The sequence below is a fragment of the Zonotrichia leucophrys genome, chromosome 3 (genome assembly GCF_028769735.1).
Source record: "Zonotrichia leucophrys gambelii isolate GWCS_2022_RI chromosome 3, RI_Zleu_2.0, whole genome shotgun sequence".
Lineage (NCBI taxonomy): Eukaryota > Metazoa > Chordata > Aves > Passeriformes > Passerellidae > Zonotrichia > Zonotrichia leucophrys.
The window spans coordinates 61628658-61642929 of NC_088172.1; the positions used below are offsets into that span (position 1 = coordinate 61628658).

The window sequence follows — 14272 nt, forward strand, 5'->3', positions numbered from 1 at the left end:
CTGAAGGACCAAAACCAGCCCTAGGAAGTAAAAGGAATGTGTTCCAAAGCAAAAGCAGTATGTTCCTACCAACACTAGCGGAATAAAATATTAAGGGTCAAAGACTTCAACTTCTGAAGCTTAAAGACACACCTCTAGGATAAGTTCTCTCTAGTTTTCTCTGTTATTTGAAATTAAATAGATCAGTTGCCTTTATTATTCATTGTTAATTAACAGCTTGTGAAAAAATGGTAGCTGAAGAACTTTTAAAGGCAAATACGTCCCTTAAGGTCTGAGCTGAGCTCATGGCTCTGAGCTCTCATGGCTAGGACATCAGATTACCTTGATGAGAGCATATTCCAGCCTCTCCTCCACAGAGCCTTTACGCCACTCATCAGTCTGTACAACTTTTTTTCCTCCTTGGGCATGATTCTGAAAAGAAAAGACATCCATAGGAGCTTGCATGCATAAGAGGTACAATTATGGACTTCACATTCAGAAAAACAAGGATATTTCCAAGTAGTGACTCATAAACTAATTTTAGACTATGCAAAAGGTTTATACACATGCAAATCATGTTGCAAACACCTGTGATGTAATACATGCACCCAGGGTGTCTACATCCCAATAGGTATACACCTCAATGAAAATTTAAACAAAATATTTTTTTAAAAAAAAAGAGAGAGCTGTTTGACAAATTTTGGGCTCATAAAAATGATGACATGACTAATCCTAAGGGATTTACTTCTGGGAACATATTTTAAATTGATTCCTGGCCCACACATTACATTTAATTTTAAAATTCTAATTAATTTGGCACTAATTCAGTTTCTGCTGGAATAGGTTATGTTATTCCATATCACAGACATGTTTTCAATCAGTTCAGCCTACAAAACTACTATTTGTCACACACATAGACTGCCCCAAGCTACCACATATCCTCACTGTCTCACACTCATACTCCCCTTGGCTATGAACAGAGGCCAAAAGGGCTTCACAGTGCAAGAAAGTTCACAAGCACCCACCCCAGGAAGACTCATGGAAGAGCACCTTATCCAACACACTTCAGGCAAGTAACTTCTTTTCCTTACTCAGTTATTAGACATAATCTGACATCTCTCAGGCCTTATGAACTTCCTATACTTTTGAGTACTCATCAGCAAGTTTTTAAAGATAAAGCCATGGAAACAAGACCTCACTCATGGGAACAGAAAACAGAACAGCTCTCATTCATGTTTATACAAATATTATCTAACTTCACAACTTCTTGTTTCATAATCTTATTCCCCTCATATGTCTAGATTGTAAAAGGGAATGAAGGAAGGAATAAAATGCTGCCTGGAGACAACACAGACTTACATTAATTCTTAGTTATATCGAAAACCTGACTGGACATGTCCCTGAGTAACCTGATCTTGGCTGGCCCCTGATTTGAGATGGAGGCTTGTAGTAGATGATCTCCAGAAGTCTCTATCCACCTCAGGAATCACCTCATGTGATTCACTGAAATGATACCAAGTGCTCTTCAACTTCTGGCCAGAAAGTTTAACAAGGGAACCACTCCAGCCTAAAAGTAACCCATGACACCATAAGGTGGACATGCAGGAGCAAAAGTGTTCAAGAATGTCTGCAGTTACATACATCATAGAAAATGGTTTTTAATCTCAAACTTCAAATGAAGACTGATTCCCTAAATCTGCAAGGGTAAAGTTCCTCTTTTTTGCCACTAGACTATTTCACTCCCTCAGTAAAACTACCACCACTAATAAAAGCAGATTTTCCAACAATGGCTTCCAAAATTTACAGACCTAGGACTCAACACCCACTTTTATTTCTGCGTTTAAGGCTCCATTTAAATTCACATTCAGCCTTCTGCAGAAACACTTGCTCAAGTAATCCCTTTCTAACTCTCCCTTTATTTTTCTTCCTCTTTAGGCAATCTTGAATACACCAATGGTGCAACTCAGTTTAAACAGACAAGATCACTCCCAGGTGAATTGCATGGACACCAAGAACACCATCTGAAATATCCTAAGCACAAGGGATAAAGAGAGTCCTCCTGTAGCAGTTTTTAACATGTTGCCACTGTTACTATAAAGCATGCAACACCAAAGGACAAAATACAAACCAAGTAAAGCTCTGCACAGAAACACTGCCTCCAGGAGCTATAAAACAGACATGCAAGTCTTCTTGTTCATTCAAATCTAACAGCCACCCAACCCAGAGAGATTTTTGCTGTATCTCCCATTCAGAACAGAATTTCACCAGTTACCTTACAGACAATTGTAATCTTTGTCCTTTATCACCATCATCACTAAAACATCTCAAAAACACTAAATACCTGATCCTCAATCTTGACACATTACATGAACTGGAAGTCTATGTAGAGCCACAAATCACAAGCAACTATTTCACTTTTTTTATATACTCCGAGCAAACCATTACCACCAGAGAGAGGGGTTTACTCTTAATCTCCCACAGTGCACTTGTCATTTAAGTTTGAGCACCCAGATCAGCTTGCTTATGAGTTGGCCTTTTTTCTGGTTTTTGTTGGTTTGTCAGCATTTTTTGGGGGGGAAAGTCTGGTTGGGATTTTTGCTTCTTATTTTTTGAGGGCTTGGTTTTTTTCTGTAGAGAATGTCTATGCAGCTAGGTCTCCTGAAGCATATGAAGAGCTCTGGCACGGGCTCTTCCACAGCATGAAACTGGAGAGGTTTGATCTATCACAGATTACTCATTTTATTCTGTGTTAATAACTGAACCACTTGCAGTATCATCAGGAAATTTTTACACCCACAGTTATATTGACACATGCAGTTTATAGGCTGTTTTACCTGCAGGGAGGTGGTAAGGCTCAGATGCTAAGCTAACTACTGTTCAAAGCTTAAAACTGGAAGTTACCTGAGCATAATGTAAAAGTTTCTCTGTCGCATCAGGATCTTTGTTCCAGATTAGATTCTCACACAGCTGGAGCAATTCCTTGTGGATATCATCATACACAGGCAGATTCCCAGCATTCACAATTCCCATGTCCATGCCATACTGGAAAAAACCATAGAGAATCCTCCAGAAAGGCTGTCAGACACAGCACTGCACATCTGCCAAGTGCAAACATATGGAAGCCAAAAGCACATCATACCTTAATGGCGTGGTAAAGGAACACTCCATGCATTGCTTCTCGAATGGCATCCATTCCTCGAAAGGAGAAGGACAGATTGGAAAGACCTCCACTTATCCTGGCTCCTGGCAGTGTTTCCTATAGGAATTGCACAGAGATTTTTAGAGAAGTGCTTTCCAAAAAGGAAATGTAAGTAAAACATTCAGTTCATAAAACAATTGGCCCCTGAGCTCAGTGCATAGGCTATGTACCCTTTCTCTTTTCCCTGTTCCAGATCCTTCTAGTTACTCAAATTCATAAGATCAATTCAGATCTTCAGGAAAATTTACAAATAAAGGAAAGATCCAGCAGCTACTGTGGTTTCCATTGTCACAGGTGCTATTCTGAACACATCAGCTCTCCCACTGCAGCATTCCGTATTTTCTCCATGCAAACCTACTTTTGGCTCTTCCTGTCCCCACGCCTCTGGAAACAGGAGCAGCCAGTCTGCCCGCTTGCACATCTCAGGAGCAGGCTGCAGCTGAGCAGCCAAACTCAAGGGTGCAGCTCTACTTCCAGGAGCCCTGTGGTGACAAAGCACCTGTGGGGTGTCACCCCCAGACAGCTACAGGCAGAGCATCTCCACATCTATCAGGGTGTCTTGTGAAACACAACAGTGCGGTTTCCTCGGCTGCACGCAGGTGACGTTCCTTACTGCTGTACTTCTTGACACATATTTTGGCTACATAAAAAGTCAGGCTGCCAAACAAATGCCTTCCATGGAAAAAGGAATTTTACTGAAAAAAAAGCACTTTTTGCACACCTTTAAAGAGGTCCTTCTAGCTTGCACATAAATGTGATCATTACCTCATTTAATTAAGGCAGTATATTTACAGTACAGCAAATGGATTGAAATATATTTATAGAACTATCTGAAGTTGTTCTGCTGGAAATACAGCAATATTGGGGAATGTCTGGACTTCAGAAGAGTAGTCCTGCTCACTAGGCTAAAATGTGTAACATTTTTCAGCAGTGTTTTGTTGTTGTTGTCTGAAGGGGGGTGCAGTGTTTTTTCTGTTTTATGGGGGTTTAGGGTTTTAAGTCATCTCAGCAATATACTTCAACTTAAAATAACCTTACAACTCACTTTTATGGTTTTAGTAGCATTGATAAAATTTATGGCATAAAGGTTATGTTCTTCCATTCCAGTTCCTATGGTCAAAATATTAGGGTCAAATATTATATCATTTGGATTGAAGTGCACTTTTTCCACAAGGAGATGATAAGCTCTGGAACAGACTGCAATCTTGGTTTCTGTTTCCGTTGCCTAGTGAAGAAAAAGAATTCTGACATGAAACTTATAGACCACACAAAAAATAAACTCTCCAGAAATCATTTACAGCTCCAGTGACTCAAGACAGAATGTGAACATCACAAATATTGGAAAAGGATTATACATAAGAATATAATATTTAAAATATCACCACCCCTATACCTGGAGTTTTCATTCAGCATATAAAAAGCAATCCCACTACCCAATTTTTCATCATCCTATGCAAAGCTTAATATGTGATTTTCAACATAACTAAATTAATTCACAAAGATTTCACTCTCATGAGAGACAGCTTCTGAACTAAAAATATCTTTTGTGAAGGAACAGTTCAGCATGTCTGAATAGCAAGAGACTCTCTTGAACTAACAGAGGTCCACTTAGATCAGTACATGGATTCTTCAAACATTTGAGCAGCGTAAGAAATACTTACAAATCAGGGTCAAAACTAAGGTCATAACTGCTAAGGTTATACAGAACATCTCTCAATCAACTGTGTCAAGGAAACAAAGCAACTTTGTTTTGAAAAAGAGGAAGAAAGTCTTACACTTCAGAAGAAAAACACCTCTCCTTTAAAGTGACACTCACCTGCCCCACTTCATCAAAAGCCATAACAACCACAGCTGCTCCATACAATTTAATTTTCCTCGCTTTCTCCAGAAAGTCTTCCTCACCTTCCTTTAGACTGATGCTGTTTACAATGCATTTCCCTTGGCAACATTTCAAACCTGCTTCAATCACTGAAAAATTTGAGGAATCTATGCATAATGGCACCTGTAAATAATAGATAAGTAAGCCAGGAGAATACACAGGAGTTAGGAATTACAGTTCTATGTGTTGTTTGTCCATTTGGACATAAAAATGCACACAACATTAATCAGCATTTAGGAATAAATGTTTCCACGTTATATTCAGAGATTCATGTTGTTTTAAATGCAAAACTCAGAGCAAATTTATTTCAAGAGCTTCCATGGCAGCTCCATCATATATCATATAGAGATCTCTACTTCTCCCTGTAATATCTTGTGTTTCTGATTTAGATACTCATTTTTAGAGAAAGCACATTGCAGAACTATTTTTTTAAAGCTATTCTATATCCATAGCAACTTTAAGGTTTGTGGAAAGCAATACCATTACGCACTGCTAACATATACATTATGGCTTATAACTGCTCCAGAATGAACCTGCATTCAGCTTTTCTAGCCAGTGAAAAGGACTGGCATATATTTATGTGAAAACAGACAGAAAAGCCTCTGTTTCACCCAAAGGCTTTCCCTATTACAGTGTCACTTCCTCTCGGGGGACAAATACACCTGCCTAAGCACATAAACTGGTTTTTAAATGAAATGGTATCAACATCTCCTGCATGCAATTTACAAGTCAGTAACATGTTCATTATTGTGACTCAATTACAACCTTGGCAATATCAGGTTCCGATGAAATCAAGTTACAAAATCTGGTCATTGCAGTGGGGCCGTCCAACATCCCATCATCCATATTTATGTCAAGAATCTGGGCCCCCATCTCAACTTGCAATTTGGCTACACTCAGAGCTTCCTAAAGAAGAAAGTCAAAAACCAAAACAACATTGAGAAGAAAAAAATCCTAGTTATTCTCAGGATAACACTTCATTTCTCCAAACTAAGCATGCAGTCAAAAATTTAAAGATTTGCAAGGCATCCTATAAGAAAATAAGGAAATGGTCTGTAATGTACAACAATACAGAAAAGTTGCTGATATGGAAAACCTATAATTAATTTGTTTACAGAACATGACATCAGAGACCTGATATCACCAACTGTAGAAAGTTGGTCATAGGCTTAATTTCATAATTTAAGACTTGCATGGTAACAAGGACTTGTGTCTGCACAAGATGACAGGAAAATACAGTCTCTGTGATGGTATGAAATAAGGGCCTTGCATTACAAGCTCTGGTGTTTTGTAACAGGATACTTAATTTTTAAAGGCTTTTCAACATTTTTGCAAGCTGCAGAATAATCACAAATGCTAAGAAAGAAAACTAAAGCCTTTCCCCCAGTCTACATAAATATCTGAACACCCATGTCTGTTCACTTTCTCTCTTCTGTCATTCTGCAGAGTCCCTAACAATCTGTGTTTAAAGGTCTCTTCGTTTAATAAGCCTAACGTGCTTCATGACTTCTACGAGCCTAAGAGTCAGACTTCAAAAACACCAACTAAGGCTTTCATTCTGATTCGATGTAACATCAGACTATACTCTGGGAAAGAGACTTTACTCTCAAGAAAAGTCACTCTGCTATTTGTTTCAATATTACAGCATCAATTCACACCAGTAAAGAATGAGTCTTCCAGCCTCTTCATTTCTGCCCTGCAGTAGTTTCAAGAAAGCCATTACCCTCTAAGCATCTTTTTCTGTACCAATGCTCACGTAGCATGCTGGAGTCAGAGATCAAAGTAGGCACCAATTAGATGTAATCATAATGCTGAGCCCAATTGGGGAAGTGAGGAAGGGGAGAAAGAGTGAGAGCTGCACAGTGCCACAATCTATCCCAAGTCAGATGTTCCTCACAACTTGAAAGAGCAGATTACACCCACCTTCTTTCTTCTCTTCTCTGTCAACCAACCCCCTACATGCAGCACAGACCAAGACATTTTCTAAATCATTACCAGCTGTATAATTAAATTAAAAATTAAAAGTGTCCTGTAACACTTGTCAAAAAAAAAATAGAAGTCCTTGTAAAGCCCTTCTCACAGTTACTAGTAGCTGGCAAGCAGAAAAACAAGGACAGTGAAAAAATAAACCCTCCACATTTTCTTACTCTTGTAACTGGTGTAGAATAGTGCTTTGTGCCAGCAAAACAAACAGTAATAGTGTAATGGAGCAATAGAAAATCAAAGCATCAGCTATAAAGATTATTTCTTATATGAGATTATTGTTAATAGGTATACTTCATAGTTGCCTGCCATGATGAGTTTAGCAAACTTCCGTGATCCTGCAACATTGCAGCGTTCACCAATATTAACAAAGTTGGTGTATGGCCCAATCCTGAACGGCTCCAGACCTTAAAGAGATATTTTTGAACATATTTGTTAAAACAGAAAAGAAAAAACTGCATAAGAAAGACAAAATCTCTTTTCTGAACTGTAAAATAAAGGTCTCTCTCTCATAATGACTTCTCAGTACATCAGTGCTCTAATGAGTAACTAGCAAAGCAATGCAATGAAACAGCTGCCAATACATAAACCAAATCTTTCTGTTCTTCCTCAATGACAGTCAATAATTTACCTGACCCACAAAAGATAACAACCAACTTTTCCAATACAGAAGTTAAGCTATGATTCTTTGGACATCTGTGTGTATGTCCTCTCAACTTTCAACTATTTTACCTCGTGCATGACACCCTGAGAGAAGCAACAGCCCACTGAATTGACTGACCAACAAGAGCAGCTCATAACCACATACCCTAGTTCAGAGAAACAAGGCCAGTTGGGCCCTTGGGTAGCAGGCAACGCAGAGGCAAACAAACTCTTCAGCAGAACCAAATAAGCTAAAGCATGACATCACAGGCCAACCATGATATATTTTATTTATGCTAAACTGATTTGACCTGAGGTTAAAATGCCAGACTGAAAAGATGGTACTGTTTTATTCAGGTACATGGCTCAAAGGCTTAAAAGAATGCCTAAAGTGTCGAACATACAGATCTAGACTTTATTAAAACAAAACATGTTCTAGACCTGGATGTATTGCTGGAACACAGTCCCACAGTCCCAGTATGACTGAATCAGCCTCTGAGGTGAGACAGGACAGCCCTCACCCAGCTGGTGTACAAGGCTCTCATTCCAGCTCTGCCCATAACTGTAGCCAAATTACCTGGTCTCCCTTGTGTTTGACCCTCCTTGTTGTAAAGTGAAGACAAAGATACTCATTCACCCTTCCAACATGTCTGAGACTTGCAGAGTAGATTATGTTATACAAGATGGCAGCAAAAATGTTCTACTACTCCTTTAGGCAAAACAGTAAGACTTAGATGTGGTTACACATCCATATGCTTGCTGGAGTCAGGTAGAACCAGAGGTCCACAGCATTGTTCTGATCATCAGAAAACAGCCAATAAATTTATAAAGGAAACTTGCATTAGTTATGAAACTAAACTGTTACACACTTTACCTGACAGCAGCATGTATCCTTGAGAGAGAGAAGGTGGAACACGAGGCTTACAGAATTTCACAGCTTCAGCAATTTTTCTGAGTTACAGAAATAAGAAAATTTTCAATTAAAATTAAATTACTCCAGACAAGCCCCAAACAGCATATATACTAGACATATAGCTACATTTCCAATTTAGCCCTGTAGAGACAAGACTAATTATGTAGTTTCACTTTGTGAGGCCAAAGGCAAAAACATATTCCCAGAAGATTCTAACATAGCTATTTGCAGGAAATATACAATGCTGGAGGTTTTTAAAGTACAGAATGAGATACAATGGGACAGTTGAAGGATTTCAGAATCGGTGCTCAGCCACACTGACTCTTACCCTATTCATGACTTGCTGAGCTGAGCAACTGCTAATGACTGAAATATCAAAACCAATCAACCAAAAAAAAATCCCACAAAATCACATGCAAACAAAACAAAAAACAAGCCCAAACAAATAAAAACAAACAAAATCAAAACAAAAAAACCCAATCACTCTCCACAAAAAACCAAAAAACTCAAGGGACAAACACTGCTCTGTACTGAGACACGTTTCTCAGATGCCAGAATGACTCATGCTGTTCACATTCATTTTCTCTTCACACTAGTCAGGACTGACACACAGTGTCCTCTACATGTTTACATGTCACCTCTTCCCAGTTTATATCAGGGTAAAAATTAATCACAACAGCCCTTTCTTTTTCAAGTTTAGGTGAAAAAAGGAGGCTTTCCCACTGACCTACTTGCAGAGACAAAGACATCAAATGCTCCTTCTTACTAGCCAGGACCAGCACCAGCTGTGCAGCATTCATAGAACTTCTGTTTAGGAATTTCCCCAACAAACACACACACATACATCCCTTTCTTCCATCTACCATCAAAGGAAACCTTAAGTTTCACCTTGTGGCTAAGATTGCAAAAAAAGAGAAAGAAGATACAGCACAATAAAGGAGAGAATAAAAAGTCTACTCTATTCATCATTAGAGAGGGAGAAGTAATTCCAGAACAATTTTAGGTGACAAAACCAAAGAGGTTTAATCCTTGTCTGAACCACACTTCCACTCATTCTTCATGACATGAACAGGTTGTTCCCACTTCATATATTGCTGCTATTGGCATTCAAGTGATCCACCTTTTCAGGAAACTCTAAGACAAGCCATGGAATATTGTGCCAGAGAAGCAGCACTTAAATTTACTTTGCAGTCCAGAGCTGTAGCACATGAAGTACCTGATATGTGCTGGTGTGGTACCACAGCAACCTCCAACTATGTTGACCAAACCATCCAAAGCAAAATTCTGTAAGAGGAAGGAACATTTTGTTCAGGGTTATTACAGCCATGTTACATATACGTTTAATTATTTGTTTTTCCCCACATGTGAAGCAATTCAGGAAGCTCAGAAAAAACGCACTAAATTAATTTGCACTATATTGTCTCTTTAGGATTTGTTTTGAGATTGGATTCCCAAGGCTAACCAGCAATTTCAACTGGTAATTTCAAGAGACTACATTTGAAACTAGCCAGACACACAGCTTTGTCCTGCACCGATCCAGTGGCATGGGGAATGACACTCTGCACTGGAACACCCCTAATATCAGCAGTTCCCATACACTCTCCGTAAAATTTTGCCAAGTTCACAAACACCACTCAGCTTTTTGAACAATTCCCAAATAGAACAGTAAGAACACAGGAGTGCAATGAGTAAAATGCACAGATCAAGCAGCAGGAAACCTTAAGTTAGCACACAGAAGTAATTAAGGTTTTCAGTTTCCTAAGTAGTTTTCCTAGTGTGATACTTCAAATCACTATCATTGAGCAAATTGTCTATAAACAATCCAAATGACATACAGAGTATCTGAGGGAAAAAAATCCATCCCCAATATTGTAACAAGTATGCACAGGATACAAGCAGAGCTCTTGTCTACTAGTATATCAGATGTCACATAATCAGAAGTATTTTATACCTTTATATGCTTGGCAGTCACTTCTGGAGTTTCATCATAACCACCAAAAGTATTGGGAAGACCTTAAAACATAAATTTTTTTTAGTATTAGAATTTGTTTAGTCCAAAACAACAGAACTATATTTCACAAAAGGCACATTGTACTGCTACAATTGTATGAGGTCTAAAATGCCTCATCACCCTTGCAATCACTACTCAGCAGATTATTAATTATGCAAGAAAGCCTTCTGGATTCATTGTCACAGAACTAACAACAGTTACTTTCAGCAGTTTAAAATATTCTTACTTTCTTTTTAATAGTAAAATCAATCATCTTTTTAAGCTACTTCAACTCTATTATTGCTAAGGAGATGGAACAGGTTAGCTACACTTCATGTGCCTGTAAGCATAGGAACGTGGGCACCAACACACCTGCGTTGGGGTAACAGATGATGTAGGCGCTTGTACATTTTCCAATTGTTTCAATGAATGGACGCATTTCAACTGCCCCTAAAGCACAATTTAAGCCAATACTGGAAAATAAATTTTCAAAAATTATGTTGAAGTAAAAACACCTTTTACACACAGAATAGATAAATGTTAGTGCTGGCAACTGCTAACTCCCACAATCATCTAAAACAAAACCAACCTGATCTCAAATTTCTTCAATCATCATCATCAATACAGCATGACTGTGCAAAAGGAGAACCCCCAGATGGAAGAAAAGCACAAGAGGGAAGGGAGCTGGGCTGAATTGAACTGGGAACAATAAATCAAGATTTCATTTCAAAATCCAGGATGAAAGTGGCAGCATTTTGACAGCAACTGCAGCAACACGATGGCTCTGTTTTCTAGGTAAGAGAGAGAACAAGTGCAATGAGAATGGCAGATGGGGGAGGAATCTTGTGCTACAGGAAAAAGTATGAAAAAAGGTTGAAAAGGCAAGACCTACTTCGAGCTGCTAATTCATCATTTCCTTTACAAATTATACATAAATTCTGTCAACTTTGGAAGAGAGCAAGTGCCTCCCCAAGAAGCCTCATGGCAGCACTAAGCTTGAGCAACTGAATCTGCTACATCTTACTAACCAAGACAGCACTACAGCAGAAGAATTTTTCCATTAATAAGTTTCTAAACAACTTTACTACTATATGAGATATAATCATATTTTCTTTCATTCAATGGCAGATAGAAAAATGAGACTTGCACTCAAAATATCTCCATTTGTATTAAATACAGAAATTTCTCTTGCGGAAAGTACATAAGATATCTTTTACATGTTTCCATGATCTTTCTGCACCATTCTAGAAACCCTCTAGTGGGCACTGCAGAACTCAGAAGGTGTTCATAGAGCTGCTGGAAGAGGAAGACATAAAAACAAGGTTTCTCCTTTCCTGGAATAACAGTCTCAGGGAAGATGCAAGCTAACCCACTGAAACAGGAATGCACAACAGCCACATCTTCCAGCTGACTGAGCTCCACAGGCAGCCGAGCTAATGAAGGGCCTGTATGCCCACTTAGTTTCACAGAGGTCAAAAGCAGAAAAGCCCTGCACAAGACTGGGAGCATAAAATGGTTCTTGACTTTTCTCCTGTTTCCAAGGAGTAGGTAGGGAATTGGTAACTCCATAAGTAGTAGCAACTGCAGTCAGATTTCTTTGTTGAACAGAATGAAAAACTATTGAAATCTGAGGGGCTCACAGTAACATCCAAACCAAGGATCTTGAATATCACAGTCACAGATCAAGATCAAATAACACACAAAACCCTTCTCCAAATAACTTAGGGATGAAACACTAAGGGTTTGGTTGTTTTTTTGGTTTGGTGTTTGAGGGGGGAGGGTATATGTTTTTTTAAACCGCAACTTCCACCTTCAAAGTACTTACTCTAATACATTGTATACTAGCCAGAAAATTTTGAAAATAATCTTTTTTTTCTCACTTCAAGATTTGATGTTTACATATCTTTAAATCCATCATACAGATTCCCTGGGTACAAACAGCAAGCCCAAGGAATACACAATTCATTACAGCAATGAGGTTCTGGAATTCATTTCAAAGTATGGGCTCCCCCACACTCAAGATTTTCAAAGCAAAGCAAGTCCAGAACAGTTAGCAAGACTGCCATTATCAAATGCAGACAAATGCAGAGTATTTCCTACTCTTAAGTCACTCCATTTACTAGCTTCCAGCTCATACTCCCCACACTCCAAACTGCCTGAATTATTACCCATTACAGGAGTTGCTGACAAGTATATTCATGAGCATGACACAATCCAAGCATAACTTATCTCAGAACTGTACCAAAGACATGCACATTCATTCAGAAACAAAAAGTAGCTCATGTGGCCAGTATAATCTCCTCACAGCACTCAACATCATGCAAGAAAACATTTGAGAAAAGCAAACTGTTAACCATGCCATAAAAGCCAGCAGCCTTGAGGCAAATAGCTGATATTCTGTCACTGCTACCCTAGTCTAATAACCATCACACACCCATCTTAAACATCACCTCCCTCTCTTGCTCATTTCTCCACAGCAGTCATACATAAACTCCTGTGAAAGATAAGGCTGCAGAGCCCCTTGGGACCAGAATAAATCCACATTATGGCCCAAAACTCAGCGTATGTCTTCTTAATGCTGCCACAGTAGAAACAATCATAGGATCTGAAACAACACATCTGAGCATCTTTCATGGCAAGCAGTTTGACACGTATCTTTCAGCACTTATTAAGTACAGCTCATGAGTTTCTCAGCTACCACTTCCCTCATCCAGACACAAAGCACACATTTTTAAGGGTGGGGCCCAAACCAAACTGAATTAAGGATGCCACATCACCCTAATCGGGGCATACACAACCCAAACAGAAACACATGAACATGTATAACAGTTCCTAGGATCCTACCATTAATCAGCTTTTTCACAACCCTAAAGCCACTCTGCACCAATTTGGCCACAGAAACAACATTAAACGCAATCTGTTCCAACCACTAAAACCCTTCTGCTACAGTGCTGCATAGTAGCCTTTTCACAAATGAGAAACAGGCCCTAAACATTGAGATCCATAAGACAGCTTTTATGAAATATGCTTTATTAAATTCTTGATTTCTGCTCCAGTGCCCTTCTCTCTTCTTCAGAAGCAAGAAAGTTAGAGCAAAATTATCTGAGACAGACTCATGCCAAATATGGATCACGAGGCCGTGATGCTGAGAGAAGAAGTCAACTACCACCCTGTTCCAAGAGGCTCCATATGTTACTTCTGGAACACCGTCTGGTCTGGGAAAGTGGAGCCTCAAGGGCAGTCAGGAAAACTGTGAATGCAGTCTTCTGCTTCTGCATCACTGAGATGACAGATTGCGTGGTTTAGCTGAAATTTTGTTGTAAAAACAAACAATGGCTCATCATAACGTGCATGGTGTGCACTACTAACAGCGAACTAAGGGCTTTCAATTAGAATATTCTAAGAAAAAAACATCTATTTCTGGCTTTTGTGTGAAGAGACCCAGCCTGAGAATGAAAAAAGGTAAAGAAGTGAAGACAAGGAGGTAGAACAGGGTAAAGCAACACAGAAAAGTAGATAACCAGGGGATGGTATTTAAATGAACATGCAAAACCTTGCACAATGACAAAATCTGGCATATTAACCATTTGCACAGCTCTTAACCTCACATTTATTTGAACTTTTCTGCCTGGAGAGAAAAGAATTAAAATAAATGGAGGCATCAGGAGCTCTCAAAAACCCACGCAC

General features: G+C 39.0%; 1 protein-coding gene across 9 annotated transcripts in view; it reads right to left on the minus strand.

Moving 5' to 3' along the window:
• Positions 1-14272, minus strand: part of MTR (5-methyltetrahydrofolate-homocysteine methyltransferase) — a 51900-nt gene that overhangs the window by 21131 nt on the left and 16497 nt on the right. For 6 of the 9 annotated variants that reach the window (XM_064708463.1, XM_064708462.1, XM_064708466.1 and 3 more), the window contains exons 9-19: positions 10958-11058; positions 10547-10608; positions 9812-9879; positions 8557-8633; positions 7335-7447; positions 5823-5963; positions 4995-5180; positions 4224-4403; positions 3119-3235; positions 2881-3021; positions 322-411 (exon numbers count right to left, since the gene is read on the minus strand). In XM_064708463.1, coding sequence (XP_064564533.1) covers positions 322-411; positions 2881-3021; positions 3119-3235; positions 4224-4403; positions 4995-5180; positions 5823-5963; positions 7335-7447; positions 8557-8633; positions 9812-9879; positions 10547-10608; positions 10958-11058 — 1276 coding nt within the window. Of the gene's footprint in view, positions 1-321; positions 412-2880; positions 3022-3118; positions 3236-4223; positions 4404-4994; positions 5181-5822; positions 5964-7334; positions 7448-8556; positions 8634-9811; positions 9880-10546; positions 10609-10957; positions 11059-11174; positions 11377-14272 lie in introns of those variants that run through there. The other 3 variants (XM_064708468.1, XM_064708470.1, XM_064708467.1) reach the window with 3 other exon arrangements.